The sequence below is a fragment of the Ornithodoros turicata genome, chromosome 8, assembly GCF_037126465.1.
Source record: "Ornithodoros turicata isolate Travis chromosome 8, ASM3712646v1, whole genome shotgun sequence".
Taxonomy (NCBI): Eukaryota; Metazoa; Arthropoda; class Arachnida; order Ixodida; family Argasidae; genus Ornithodoros; species Ornithodoros turicata.
In genome coordinates, this window is record NC_088208.1 from 17,833,753 (window position 1) to 17,849,701 (window position 15,949).

At 47.8% G+C, this 15,949-nt stretch overlaps 1 protein-coding gene across 2 annotated transcripts in view; it reads right to left on the reverse strand.

The window, feature by feature from the left end:
- The window catches only part of LOC135366016 (neprilysin-1-like), a 31,310-nt gene extending 17,514 nt beyond the window's left edge, over positions 1–13,796 (reverse strand). For both annotated transcript variants that reach the window (XM_064598670.1, XM_064598669.1), the window contains exons 1-2: positions 13,664–13,796; positions 4,253–4,300 (exon numbers count right to left, since the gene is read on the reverse strand). In XM_064598670.1, coding sequence (XP_064454740.1) covers positions 4,253–4,300; positions 13,664–13,712 — 97 coding nt within the window. In that variant the 5' untranslated portion in view covers positions 13,713–13,796. The remainder of the gene's footprint in view (positions 1–4,252; positions 4,301–13,663) is intronic.
- Positions 13,797–15,949: the final 2,153 nt, after the last annotated feature.

The following is a 15,949-nucleotide window of genomic DNA, read 5'->3' on the forward strand; positions in this document are numbered from 1 at the left end:
TAACTCACCTGGTTGAGGGCTTCAACCATAGCTTCAGTGTATCTCGTGAAGCCTCCTTTACAGGTCGGAAATTTGGAACCAAAATGGGACCTCGAAGAACCCAATATTCGTCAATGAAACTTGCACTAAATTAACGATGAAAGCCTCAAAACATCAGTTCTTTTATATTGCACTAAATGTTTCGCTATGACACAGGCAACCCCACTAGAGAACGAATGCAAAGCGGCAACAACGGAGCGTGCTGCACGCGATTTTCCATTCCTAATACATGGCTTCTATGGTAGCAGTATCACGTGAAGCCTGCTTTACGTTTTGTCGCATGATTTTAGCAGCGCCTAGCGGTATTCCGTTACTTCGCTTTGGTTGCGGGTACAACCAACACCTATAGCAGAAGGCTACGTGTGCTTTGCGAGCTGCTTAAGAGCCTTTCTCTTGTTCGCTCCTTCACTGACGTCATAGCAGCTGTAACACAGGCCTCCCTGTGCAACGTAGTGCGCAGGCGTTCTACTATCTAGGAGGTAGAATGGGAGAAAATAGAAGAGCACGGCTAGAGAGATACGGAGCGAAAATGTGCATATTCCATGGCGAACTGGAATACGTGGCGCCACCTATGTATTGCAATATGAACCCCAAACAGAGCCAGGTCCAGGTGGACAACGCCCGCCGTCACTTAGGTGTTCAAAACAATGTAGTGCGACTCTGCTTGTTTCGTTGTGTGAGTGTGTGTGTGTTCTTTTTTAGTGTTCTTGCGGTCAGAACGTCCGTTACGATACACCACAATTTGACGACGCGTCGCACTTATACGACGCGATCGGAACGTGTCATGTGATTGCTAAATTGATTGACTGATTCACCCTTTTATTTGCCTATCCGTACGTGTATGGGACACCATTGAGAAATACGATGTTGCAGGAGATAAGACGGGGCCCCAGCAAATCCCCCAAGGTCACTTCTAGTATGGTTTCACGAGCGCAACCAGATACCTTATAGTGAATTATTTCTTTTGTGAAGTGAGCGCACATTAGCAGCACCCAGACAGTGTGTTTATATACCGGGTGTTTCAGTTAAATCCCCGGGCTAAATAATTCGCGAACGGGTGCACTAATCCACGAACTTTTTTTTTACAAGTATCTGTCCGATACCACCTACAAGCTGCACACCGTGTGAATGAGTGGGAGGCGCTCATTATTAAAATAAAAATGCAAATGAGTTTCGTAAAAAAGCGTAACTTCTGAAGCAGGGCGCTGTCGGCATTAAAATGGGTACTACCCCTTTTGAGACCTTCAATGGACACCTTTTAGAGAAAAATCTGCCACCGAAGCGGGTCATTTGTTGCAGTAATTAATTGGTTTCGGTTTACGTATTTTTCTCGCGTGTGGTCGCGGCGCAGCGCAAAGGGACGCTCTTTCACTCCCTCATCCATCAATAAATTACGTCCTTACATTAATGAATTACACCAACGAATTACACCAATGAAATACGCCCTTTTGCGCTTCGCCGCGACCAGCCGCGACAAAAATACGTAAACCGAAACCAATTAATTACTGCAACAAATGACCCGCTTCGGTGGCAGATTTTTCTCTAAAAGGTGTCCACTGAAGGTCCCAAAAGGGGTAGAACCCATTTTAATGCCGACAGCGCCCTGCTTTAGAAGATACGCTTTTTGACGAAACTCATTTGCATTTTTATTTTAATAATGAGCGCCTCCCACTCATTCACACGGTGTGAAGCTTGTAGGTGGTATCTGACAGATACTTGTAAAAAAGAAAGTTCATGGATTGGTGCACCCGTTCGCGAATTATTTAGCCCGGGGATTTAACTGAAACACCCGGTATATATATATATATATTTAAACCTCTGTCATCAGATTTTCATTCGTGGTTTCTCATCTTTATTCATTCAGCGTATTTCTCATCACGAACAATGAGCGTCACAGTTTAAAAAGCAAAAATAGAGATATATATAACATGTCCCTATGCTACTAAGACCAGCTAGCCCACTTAGAAAGGCATATGCTGCAGCAACATTTCCTTTCCAAGACAAAACAGATGCAACTTATCGCTTGTCCTGAGAGCTTCCGCAAGTTCGGGAGTTCTCTTCGTATCTCAGTTGAATATATAGACCAGAAGCCATGAAAACGCGACTCGCATATCAGTCAAAATGAAGGTACGAAGGCAAAAAAAAAAGAAAAAAAGAAGGCGACGTAAAGGTGCCAGTAGTGGGTAAATCAAAGAGTTATATTAAACGGTACGAGAGGCTCATTTATTTAGACATGGTAAATAAGACTTTCGTGCACGAGACTGCACTTCTTCAGGTTAAAATGAAGAGTGAGGTATCTAAGTTTAACTTGATTTCTCACATAATCAACAATGAAGTGAGGAATTTCTTGGAGTAATAAATCGCTATCAAAGTAATATCCGTGTTTCTAACTGCTGCATTTTGAGATGTGCATCGAAAGTGAATGAAGATTGGGCACTATCACTTTTTTGTCTCTTCGGAATAGAATTGCTACGTGCAACGTCCCGCCAGGGACCCTAAGCGGACGCTCGTGCAACAAGACCGCAGTGAAAGGTCTACCAGCACGTTTTACTGCACGCCAGTACATGGACAGATTCCTTTCAAATCCGACAATCGGTATTTGCACTCCTATATCTGTTTTTATTTCAAATTTTCTGTTTGTAATTGTTTTCTAATTTATACAAGAGCACGCCTCCTTTGGTTGCCTTTGGTAATGAGAAATAAACCGGGAACGAGGTTCCTGTAAGTAGGTATTAAAATGCTCAACGCAGTATTAAAATAATTTCCTTCTCCTGTGCATGTCCTTCGGTTGACGACCGCAGGATGTACGCAAATGGCAATCACTGGAAGCTCCTATGATAACAATCTGTGGACCTCCTCCGTTCATCCCATCACGGACGAGAGAGAGAGATTACGAGGACGAGGACGTGATGACACTTTGAGGACATGCTGGGGACCGCGAGTGTTCTTGGGGTTACTAATGACAATACAGGTAATGAAAATGAAATTGGAATTTGGAAAAGTAACGGGTCACTTTCAAGTTACTTGTTACCTAATATGCACTTTTTAGTTCTTGGCCTTCCTCTAATTAACTCAGATCTTCATCACACAATGGGCGGTGCAAGACATTTTATAATAGTTTTGATATACGAAAGCTTTACCAATATTTGATATGACGAAAGAAGCGGCCCTTCGTGTACTTCTTCAGGGAGGCATTTGATGATTTTCATCTTGTAATAAAGTTCTTCAACGGCGCACAAAGCAAGCATTAGAATTTTAGGTTCCATGAGTTGTCCTCTACGCACATTTCGTAGAACCGCACCAAGTGTTAACGGGAGACTTCGCAAAGGATTCGAAAAAAATTAGGTGAGAACAATACCGAACACGAACCACCCCCCTCGGTACCGAATACAACATTCGCATTCGATTTGCGCGAATAATTAATTCGTAAACGATGATAGTAGCAAACCGAAACCGAAATGCAAAAAGCAGAAAACCAGAGCGCCATACTACGGCGGTTCGTCCAGAAAAGGATTCCGTGACGTCACCAAACGCAGTGGTCTGCTTCCAAGCCTGCATTCATTGTCCCTTTCCGGATGCCGGATGATGTCAGCAGTGTGTTGCTTTCAGCGCCCTCACGCTTCACAGAGGCGAAGCGCTCGCAACATCATAAATTCGTTTGATTAAATTCTGCACAGTTTTGAGTCGAGATATTTCGTACATATGTTCTCGACGTCCCAAAGATTACGGATATACCACGACCTTTGTGGTGATTTTGTTGCGGAGTCCCGCTCTAAGACTGCTACACAGTGCCCTCTATCGTTATAAATACACTACTCGTCGCAATGATGAACGTCACTTGAGTCTCCTAATGTGCGGCCAAAACAGATGTTGTAGCATTAACAACGCAGCAACCACGAAGCAGGGTCAGACACGCCGGGCACGTATACGGTCGTCTCATTATAGAGAGTGAGGACGCAGCTTGTGATGTTTGCAGACCAGAATCGGACAAAAGGAGCTTGAAACTTATCCCAGGTTACTTTCAAGAAGTCAGCTAAAAAAGGAACAAGTCCTTGAGAAAGTTACTGCAGTTCAAATGCAACGAGTTCAGTTAAAAGTTAGCGAAAAAAAGTAGCTTAGTTCCAGTAACGAGTTACCCCAACACTGTCTTTTTTTTTTTTTTTGTGTGTGTAGGCATGTTGAAGGAGTCAGGTAAAAATAAATGGGTACTCACGATGTTTTTTCGCATATTGCTTACCCCGGTCTTTCTTTGAGGACAGAGCTGTAAGACGAAAAGAAACGACGACCAGATTAATCTGATACGGTTTGTGTCGTGCGTCACGAACTTTACCGTGTATTCACACGAGCGCCTTTTCTGCCTGCGCAGCGACTGAAGGAGGAGAAGGAGGTAGCAGCATTATCACGCAACCATCCAACCATTCGGTCGCGGGCGGAGCTTATCGCACAGCAGAATCTATGAAGCGCGCACGTTTTTATTGTATTTTTGGCGAGATATCAAAGAGCCTTGTGCAACATCACTGCGCTCAGCAGCTCCGTCCGTCAGAAAGAAGCACACGGATAGTTTGTTCGCGGGGCACAGAATCTGACGACTGACGCGCAGAAGGAGGACGGAGCGAAAAAGAAAGCCACCCTCTGTTGCCAATGTTACAAGCTCTAATATTTTTTATCTATTACACCAGGTAGAGCAACATCCGATCTTGTGGAAGCTCGCCGATGAGCAAAACCGAAATGTACCGAGGAAACATGCCATGTGGGAAAAGATCGCTCTTGAAATGGAAAAGAGACACCCGGATGTCGAAGCAACGGTAGATGTGTACATCAAAACACTTTTTATGTCCCCATATTCACGGCGCAGTCGTTGTATCAGTTGCTGTTAATTAATAATAACGAGTTGGCAGCATTCGCGTTCCAAACCAAAAGGTATCGGCTCAGGACGCTAGCAGTTTGGTTTAAAAACGAGAAATGTGTGAGCAGTATCGCACGCCGGGTAAGACAAAGGGGTGCAAAATTTTATCCCCAAGCCGGCCACTGTGGGGTCACGCATATTCATATAGTTGTCTGGCATCATAAATTAACCATGTAATGGTATAATATTTTAGGGCTATCATTACACAAGCCTACATGGCAGCTCCCCGGGGTCATCATCACGTCATGCAGCGCATTCACGGGGGGCCACTGTGTGCATACATCGTGTTTTGACAAGCACCAACAAAAACGATCAGTTTGTCGCGTGTTGAGTGAGGCCAGGAGACAAAAGGCGTCAAGTCGGACCAAACTATTTTATTGACCGTCCTAGCCGGTCGCTCGAGTAGAAGAAGAAGTAACTAGCTCGCGTCTCGTGAGCGCGAGATGGCAGGGCACAAACAGGGTCATGTGGCCAAAGGCGATGTTGGTGCAGCTAGTGCTGCTACATCATCCTCCCTCCCCTGGAGAAAGATGATGCTGAAGCTGCAGGCTGGACAGTGCGGTGCAGATCCCACGATACGTGCTTGCTTGAAACTGGGCGCAGTGGGAAAGATCGAGATGCGGCTGAGGGGGCGGCTCGATTGTCATTGTGTGCGTCAGGCTCGTTCGAAGAGTCTGAAGAAACTTCCAGCTGGGTGAAATGCGCCAGAGATGAGGGGTCTAGGTGAGCGGGCTGCAGCCTATCGATGGAAATGTTGTCCTCGCGGCCATTAAGCTGTACACGGTAGAACTTGGCGTATCGGTGCAGAACTTGAAAGGGGCCGTCGAAATGAGGTTGAAGGGGCTTACGAACGGCATCCCGGCGAATAAAAACATGTGTACAGCTTTCAAGCTCTGGGCTGATGAAGGGATGGCTACGAAGGTTTCGTCGGGTTGGGGAAGGGCAGAGCTGGGACATTGTCAAACGGAGTTGGTGAAGGAATGACGATGGCTCGGCTGCTTCGGGGCGCACAGGATGGAAGAATTCTGACGGCAAACGTAGTGACGTCCCGTAGACGAGTTCTGCGCTGGAGGCGCCGATGTCTTGCTTGAGGGCCGTCCGAATACCGAGCAGCACTGTAGGAAGAGCGGCGAACCACTGGGTACGCTCACGCGCGCAGGAGAGGGAGGCCTTAAGGTGACGGTGAAAACGCTCAACGAGCCCGTTTGCTTGGGGGTGGTATGAGGTGGTTCTTATACGATGTGTGCCGAGGGTCTCCAAGAGCTGGGTGAACAGCCTGGCTTCAAACTGGCGGCCGCGATCTGTGGTAAGGGTAGCAGGCACACCAAAACGGGCTATCCAGCCGTGCAAAAAGGCTTCGGCAACGGTCTCGGCGGTGGAATCGGCGATGGGAATTGCTTCTGGCCACCTCGTAAATCTGTCAACGCATGTTAACAGGTATAAATGACCATGCGACGGGGGTAGCGGGCCCACCAGATCGATGTGCACGTGGGAAAATCGGGCGTCAGGGAGCGGGAATGCTGCTAAAGGTGCCTTGTTGTGCTGGTTGACTTTCACACGTTGGCAGACGAGGCAAGCGCGGGTCCATGCCCGAACGTCGGCGTTCATCGATGGCCATAGAAAGCGGGTGGTGAGCAGCTTCTGCGTGGCGCGGATACCAGGGTGGGCTAGGGCATGCACGCTATCAAAGACAAGGCGACGGAAAACCTGCGGAATGAACGGCCTGGGTCTGCCCGTGGAGATGTCGCAAGTTAACTTGAGGAGCGATCCGGGCAGAGGCACCTCTTCGAAAGAAAGAGTGGTGGCAGAATCTCGCAGTTTCCGAAGCTCTTCGTCTGACTGCTGCGCCTCGGCGATCTTGGAATAGTCCATCGTCAACTTCGGAAAGGTGACAGCATCGACGTGCATCCTGGACAGAGCATCCGCTACAGGGTTGTCGGTTCCGTTCACGTGGCGAATGTCGACGGTGAACTCACTTATGAAGGCCAGCTGCCGGGCTTCACGGGGAGTGTAACTGTCGGCAGCCTTGGACAGGAACGCGTAAGTCAAAGGCTTGTGGTCTGACAGGATGTAGAACGTTCTTCCTTCGACGAAATACCTGAAGTGGCGGATGGCTAAATAGGCAGCGAGCAGCTCACGGCCAAACGCGCTGTAGCGGGACTGCGCTGGAGAGAGCTTCTGCGAGAAGAAAGACAAAGGTCTCCACTGCCCGTCGATGTACTGCTGTAAGACACCGCCAACAGCATGATCAGAGGCGTCAACCATGATGTTAGTTGGCGCGCCATGTTTCGGGTAGACGAGGACAGTAGCGTCTGCAAGGGCTTGTCTGGCAGCGAGGAAAGCGGTGTTCGCTTCTTCCGTCCACGAAAACGGCGTTGAAGATGGCGTGCCGCGCAGCATGTCTGTCAGAGGTCGCAAAATGCGCGCACAGCAGGGAATAAATCGTCGATAAAAGTTCACCATTCCCAAAAACTCTCGCAGCTTACGCAGTGACGTTGGCGTTGGGAAGTTGCGTATGGCAAGAACTTTGTGGTCGAGAGGGCGGATGCCGTCGCTGCTGATTAGGTGCCCGAGGAACTCCAGCGATGGCTTGCCGAACTCGCATTTTTCGGCGTTCACAACAATGCCGAACTCTTGGAGACGCTGGAAAAGCGCGCGAAGGTGGTCTTCGTGCTCCTCGGGGGACCCGCTGGCAACGAGGATGTCATCTATGTAGGCAAACGCAAAGGGAAGGCCGCGCAGCACTTGATCCATAAAACGTTGGAAGGTCTGGGCGGCGTTTCGCAGACCAAAGGGCATCCTGAGATATTCGAACATGCCGAATGGTGTAACGATGGCAGTCTTGGAAACGTCGGAGGGTTCTACTGGAATGTGATGGTAAGCTTTTACCAAATCGACCTTGGAGAACATGGTCATGCCGTGGAGATTGGAGGCGAAATCGTGAACATGCGGGATGGGATAGCGATCTGGCACAGTAACCTTGTTAAGGGCTCTGTAGTCGCCGCACGGCCTCCAATCTCCGGTCTTCTTCGGTACCATGTGCAAGGCTGATGACCAACTGCTGGAAGAAGGCCGGACGATTCCAAGCTGGAGCATGTGTTGGAATTCCTTTTTCGCAATGGCGAGGCGCTCGGGGGCCAGGCGACGAGGACGGGCATGCACGGGAGGACCTGTAGTGACAACGTGGTGAGTCACTGTGTGCATCACGGGCCGCTCGGTGTTACATGGCTTCAAGAGGGATGGGAACTCCTGCAGGATGGCGGAGTATGGACAGTTTCCAGCCTTGAAGCGGGCGATGCGGCTGCACACTGAATGGCGACAGGGAATGCCGTTGACGCAAAACCGGGTTTGTGCATCCCAGAGCAAGCGTTTTTTCATGTTCACCATGAGACCGAAATGGCTCAGAAAGTCTGCTCCCAGAATAGGGTACTGCAAGTCAGCCACAAGGAAAATCCATGCGAAGGAGCGGCGGAGGCCCAAGTCGAGAGTGAGGGAATGCTCTCCGTACGTCGCAATCGGCGTGGAATTAACAGCTTGCAGGGTGCGGGACGTTGGCTTGCGTGGTGAACGAAAAAGAGAGGACGGAAGCACACTGACGTCAGCGCCGGTGTCAACAAGAAACTTTAGTCCGGAATTGTTGTCAAGAACAAAGAAGAGGCGGGATGGACGAGTGCCAGAGTCACCAGCCGCCATATCTAGTGACTGGCTCGGGAGTTTCCCTGGAAGGTGCATGGTGGTGTACAGTTGCGAGCCTTGGTGCGGAAACAGCGATGATACCAGCAAATTCCAGCTGGAGATGGGGAACGTCGATGCGCGAAGCGGGATCGGCGTGAAGACGGAGAAGGACTGCAGTGGCGGAGGGCTGCAACCTCCAGCTGCAGGTTGGAGATCTGTTCCACGAGCTGAGAAAGGTCCACTGTTTGCGGCGAGCTGGAACCAGTAGCCGTAGGCGGAGAAGGGGGGTGCGAGGCCACAGCTGCGATCTGCGGTGGTGCCATTTCCATGATCTTGTCGGCAAGGTTGGCCAGGTCGTTCAGGCTCATGGTGCCAGCAGCGGCTAAAACCATGCAGACATTGGCCGGCAACCGCTGGAGGAAGAGTTGGCGGAGCAGGGAATCGTCGATTACGGCGCTGTCGGGACGGTCGCCGAGCAGTTGGCGCATACGCCGTAAGAGCTGAGAAGGCGCGCGATCTCCGAGTTCTTCTTGGGTCAGCAGGCGCTGGAATCGCTTTTGCTCCGACATAGACGTCCGGCGAATTAATTCAGTCTTGAGCACGTCATATGGTGATTGTGTCGGTGGGGAGGCAACCAAGTCGCGCACCTCGGAAGCATCAGTAGGGGAAAGTGCGGCAACGACGTGGTAGAACTTCGTCAGTTGGTCACTGATGAGACGAAGGGCGAATTGGGCCTCAGCTTTCCCGAACCATACGACGGGATCGGCGGCCCAAAACGTCGGCAGCTTGATAGCGACGGCGGAAACTTGCGGTGGGGGCAACAGGGGCGCCGCAATAGCGGGCACCGCAACGTTCTGTTGCTGTGGTCCTGGGACTTGCTGGACTGGCGGAAAGTGGCCTGCTGGTCCTGGGAGAGGGCCAGTAGCAGAAGGGGGTCCAGTGGCCATCACGTCCGGGTCACCAGTTGTCGCGTGTTGAGTGAGGCCAGGAGACAAAAGGCGTCAAGTCGGACCAAACTATTTTATTGACCGTCCTAGCCGGTCGCTCGAGTAGAAGAAGAAGTAACTAGCTCGCGTCTCGTGAGCGCGAGATGGCAGGGCACAAACAGGGTCATGTGGCCAAAGGCGATGTTGGTGCAGCTAGTGCTGCTACAAGTTGTAATAAAGGGAGTCAGTTTTCCGCGGTTTCACTATTCTTATGTGTTTCCCATTCATCGCGGCCACACAGTTTGAGAACTGCCACAGCTAGTGCTTTAGAGTAACTCGTGGACAAAGCTATAGTGCTGAAGATGCAACACTTACGTGATGGCGTCTCGATTTGTCATGACATTATTTCATAATTAGTCACTAGGGGAGCTTCCTATATAACGCGATATGCAAAAAGTGCCAATTCGTGAATTTCGTTTTGTTCCATAATTTTATATATATGTATGGGACGGTAACGTACCTCCACCAAAAAAAGAGAAAAAGAAAAGAAACAGATCATAAGGGTTGTTTGAGTGGGTGTGAACTCTGCCTCGCTATGCCACCGGTATACGCGATGAACGTTTTACTGGGAATGAGTAGTAGACACAAAAACATGGCCTGTCCAACGTCTAAAGCAATGGGGCCAATGAAACGCAGGAATTGGAAGCTACCAAAGCTAGCCGAAAAAAAAAGCAAGACGGATGGAGGATAGAGGATGAAGGGTGGAGATGCGTTGAGGGTGCATGAGTTCGTCGGGGAGAGCAAAGTATTAGATGGGCCGTTGAGCAAGACCTCCCTTCTGCAGAAAGACGACAAGGTTTCTTGCTTTAGCGGAACGTACAGCAGAGGGACCACCGGAGACACACACACAATTGACACAAAAAGATGTACGCTCCACTCTGTCCTCCAATCAGAAGTGAGAGCCCTATCATTCACGGCAATGATTGGCGCAGAACCTGCTATGCGGTGAAGCTGTTTTTACTGTGTTCGAAAGGTGCGACCTTTACGCCACAGCCGTCTCTGCCTTACACCACACTCAACACCGTCAGACTGCTGCGGAGTCACGGTAAAAAACGACGACGCACAGCTTTCACAGTACTCTCTCCTACACTCTTTCCCGCTCACTCTTATTTACGAACGTTTTATGCATTTAGAGGCATGTTTCAGCGCACATAATTCGAACGAACCTGTTGCAGACGGGTTACGGAAAGACGATCACTGGCTAGTATACTGTCCCGCATATTGGCCTCTATACTCTCCTTTTGCGCTTTGCTATGCGGAGCAGAATGTATTTAAAAGTGGCCGCATCGATGCTCAAAACCTTGCGGTAGACAAATGGGTCCTCGTGTCGTTGCTCCCGTAGAAGGCTATTTTGCAGACCGTACTCTTTCCTCAGCAACCATTCATTCGTCCATAGCTTCTTTAACCGCTTCTTTTCGTGGCAGCATTCACTATCGTCAATGAGAAAAGCAAGAGCCACAAATTTTCGCTTTCTTTCGTCCATTGTGTACCAAGCGCCGTGCACATAAAATTAATGCTGCAACGTTCAACCGCAGCGCGAACGTAATCCCCGGCTTCCCCAGCATCTGAGCCGACAGCACATTGGAACACTATCTGTGTAGGCGTTCCAAAAGGGCGTAGCCTCAGCGCCTTATCATTTACCCCTCTCGCTCCTTCAGTCGCTGCGCCGTCAGAAAACACGCTCGTGTGAATACACGGTTATCGACATTGGTACGTTACTGAAAAACAGCAGCCACGCCAGAACGTTGTTTTTAGATTGTGTACAATCTAACACTTCTTATGCGCAAGGTATGAAGACCGCGTGTGGTCCACCACGCCCCTCAACGAATGATAACATATACTACCACGATAGAACGATATCAATGTATTTGTGTCGATATTATTCATGATTTTCCACATCGTTGTTTGCAGCAAACATCGCCATTTCGTCAAGCACTGAACAATAGCGATGTGTTTCACGGTTATCGATAAACATCGATATATTTCAGTTTGGCAGATCGGCGAATCTCGGCTAAAGCAATGGAGGAGATACGGAGATATTGGGCATATCCAGCGAACGTGTCGGGTTTGTAATTCATGAAGAGTTGGGTATGCGGAAGCTATCAGCCAAGAGGGTGCCGAAATGTTTGAATACCGATGAGAAACAACGTCCAATGGATACCTGCAAGTTGATTTTGCAGCCGATTCCAAACGTTCTAGTGACACTTTTCGTGAGCGATTCTTTACAGTTGATAAAACATGGTTGCATAGCTATGATCCTGAGACAAAACAACAGATCATGGAATGGCGGCACTCGCGTGTACCCCGAGGCCGACGAAATTCAAGACCCAACGATCAGGGTAATGGGTAACGGTTTTTTTTGGGACGCGGGAGGGGTTTTGATGACTATCTCCAGAAGGGTGAAACAGTTAAAGGTACTGTAAAGCAGTAGACAAGCAGGATATGCTTTCGACGTGGCTTGAGACTTTATTGCTTGTAAATCCCATATGCGGAACCGTACGACCGACAACGCTCTCTAAATATTTTTTATTTATCATGAAAAATCCGGCGTAGTGCAGCGGCGCGACGCCTGGTGTCAAACAACCCCCTGTGCAGCGGGCAACACTGTCGAATATGTATTATGTATGCAGCACTATTTTGTCGAGTTTTGTTCTTTTGGTGGCTATATTATTTCGTATCATATTTCCATAGGAGTGCAGAGACCCCTATTTAGTGTATTTTTTTCGAAATAAAACCAAAAAGAAACGCAGCGCTGTTCGGCTGTCGGGCCCAGTGTTATGCGCATGCAACGTGGTTGCCGCCGTACGCGGCTGAGAGTACGGATCCCTTCCGAATACTAACACAGTGTTGCCTGTAATAATTAATTTTAATTTTCTAATTAACTGCACCACCGATTGGAATGAAATTTGTGCAGTTTGTGTACTGATGGCTTGGACTATCGAATAGCCACGCTAAATGAAATTCGGCCTCTGCTGCTTTACAGTACCTTTAACGTATCTTGCTCTGCAGCTAGAGGCGGCTTTGAAAGAAAAACTGCGCGGGAAGCTACGGAAAGGCGTATACCCCTTTTGCAGGACAATGCCCCGGCTCATACAGCATGCGTAAGACAATGCAGGGTTCTGAAAGACTTGCGATTTGAATGCATTCAATATCCGCCATACTCGCCGGATCTTGCCCCGTTGAACAATTTATTGTTTCTAAACATGAAAAAAAATATGTTTGAAAGGAAATAGATTTTCGGAGGACTCGAACGTGATCGCAGCAGCCGATGCACATTTCAGACAGCAGACGTCGGATTCTTTTTAATACGTTAGCATTCGTGTCCTCGCTACGACAGAATCGCGGCGTGGTCTGTCTGTAGTCACAAGCGATGCGCATGCGCGGTGAGTGGAGGGGGAAGGAGAAGGCGCGTGGAGAGTGGAGGCAGTGCAGCTGTGATGGGAGACAGGTTCAAACGTGTCTGCGTGGGCGCGCCATGGGATGTGAAAGCTGTGCGAAGGAGCGGCGGCAAAAGAACTGAGGCTGCGAGACGACACCGCCATGCTGAATCGGAGGAAGCCCGAAAGGCTCGTTTGGCTGCGGATACCGCCTCGCATTAGCGTTGTGGGTTGTGTAGCGTTTGTGAAGAGTCGTTGATGGGTTGTGAACGGGAGTTCCAAAAGAGTTTTCAAGTTTTAATGCTAACGCATTTCCGTCAGATTCACCAATGAATTCACCATGATTTTTTTTTTTTCAAATGTTAAGTTTCAGGAATGGTGTGCGAAGTGCGCTCTTCGAGTTGAACATGTCTAATTGTAATAAATCTCCGAGTCTCAGCCGCGTTCTTCCTGATCGGGTCGAGAACTCTTCAGTACCCCCTCGTAAATGGGTGTAGTGAACTGCATCCATCGTCTCTATCATCGTCGCTGCTTACCGCACCGATGGCATTGTGTTTGATTGATTGACGCTACAGACGCTGATTTCGTACTTCATCTATTGGGACCCTTGGTGGCTCTGCGCGTTGCACAAGTGTCGACACAAAATAACAACCATTTGGGGGTTTCGTGAAAGTACGTACGTTTCGTCGGTGAGTATTTCCGAAATTCAGTCGATAGTTCCTGCTGCATCAGTGAGTGAGTCCTTCACTGTAAAATTAGAAGGCTCCGTTTCCGAGAAGGCAAAATGTCTGGACAGGAATATGCCACCTTGCAAAAGTCTTCTTCTTCTTCTTCAGCCACAAAGGAAATCGCCCTTAGCTACAAGGAACGATCCAACTCCTTCCACTCTTCTACAGGGTAGCAAACTGCAAAAGTTTATCCGTGGAGGTATGCCTTCTTCAGCGTTGTTCAATGCAGCTGTAGGCCGTACAAATGAAATTAATAAGCTTCATCCGCCATACTAAAGCATATCTCTTATTTGCAAGAATACTTGTCGCAAAAAGTATTGAGTAGAGTACCAAAATACCGGAAAAAGTATTTCAAATACTGTATTTCGAGCACGTACTCAAGTTACGTACAAGTCTGTAATATACAGTCCCTATAATATACTAGAACTTCGGAGTGCAAAAGATTCGTAACGCGGTATCGCAAAGCCACAGCGTTTTGATGTGCATGTTTAGCAGACATAAATCATCCTTTACAACGTTATTTCTTCAAAGGTACGGAAATGGTTTGACAAGCCCTTCAACATCTCAAGAGCGCGAGACCAAATTCCAGCGCCTTATCGTTACACTAGAAGCTTTTGTAGAGGTACAGAATCAGAGTTGTTTGGATTTAATCCACATGGACTTTATCCGCTGGATTTTTTTATTTTATTTTATCCACACAATTTAATCCGGATTTTTTATAGATTTTGTCCAGATGTGATGTGAAAGACAATCTTAATTCAACGTCACACGGAAAACTACCACTTTACATTTATTGTAGTGTTGGCTGTTTACAAAAGCCCAGGTACGTGCAACATTAACTTCTAACTTTAACTTTTAAACTTGACTTTTTGAAATATTCAGATTTTTCCGTTTTCTTCTAATACTTCTGCCAATTCAAGGAGAGGCTTTCTTCTGCTTCCTGGAGGCATTGTACCTGAAGTACGACAGCTAATCCAGGCGTGTAGCATCTACACCATTCACCCACGCGTGCACGGGACTATACCTTAAAGAAAACAATGGAAACTCATTCAATGTTACTGGGACAGGAAGTTCCATAACCCGAAACTATGAGAGGTCACCCGAAATCAAGAGGAACAGAAAAACATATTTGTCTTTACACTGTGTCACATTTCTAGGCTTGTACATATAGTCCAAAAATATAAAAAAAAATATCCGGGCTTTATCTAAAAAAGCCCACTGGAGAGGATCTCTTTAAAAATATCCGGATTTTTTTCCAACCCTGCACAGAATGTGCGAGGACTCCTTCATCTTATCACCACCTCTCACGCAGAGCGTTGCGAACCTCATTGTGAAAGATGCGAGGAGTCATGAGCAACGCGAATTGGCCTTGAGAAGGTTCTAGACTCTTATACGCCTAATGCAGCGTCACTTGTTTGATTACGCAAATATATGCGCAGGAATGATGCAAAGTACGTGATGATATAGACTATAATAGCCCTGCACTGGATGGAATGAGCTGCGTGGCCCAGCCGGGCTCACGGAGGCTCGTTTGTCGGCACGGCCGGGCCCCGGGTGCTAACATATTTTGCCGAAAAATACCGAAAAAAAGCCGAAAAATCATAAGGGCTGTGCTGTCAGAAGGACGAAAATCAAAAGGTCAGAGAGACAAAGGAATCATATAGGGTGAACACCCCGGTGAATGACCGCTGAATGGGATTCTTCTCTTGATATAAGATTATGAAAGTTTTGTGGCTCTTTTTATTAGAAATCAACTTATTGGAACGCATAGCATTTCGTGCTCGGGAAAAAGAGAAGAAAAAGGAAATGCTAGAGAGAGAGAGAGAAAAAAAAAAATCTACAACGTGTTTACTACAAAAAGAAAGTGCTTGGTGGGTGAATGCAGTGAATGACTTGTATCATCCACTGAATGAATTGTAGAGGCGATGGAGTTTCTCTATATTTCGTGAACCAGAACGTGATTTGAACAAGTAACAGTCTGAATCTCTAGTCCTAGAGAATAAACTTAAGTCCAATTAATGACCGTCGTTAATTTACCCATACATAGGATCACTATGACAAGCTCTGTAGGATGGATTTTTTTTTTTCAGTACCGTTCTATTTCAAGAACTGTATAATGACCACGCTTGTCCCCTGACATATAGGAGCATATACAGGGTGTCCACCGTAACTATAGAAGTAATTTTTAAAAAATTGAAAAATCACTTTTTCCGAGTTTTAACCAATGGCGAAGTACTC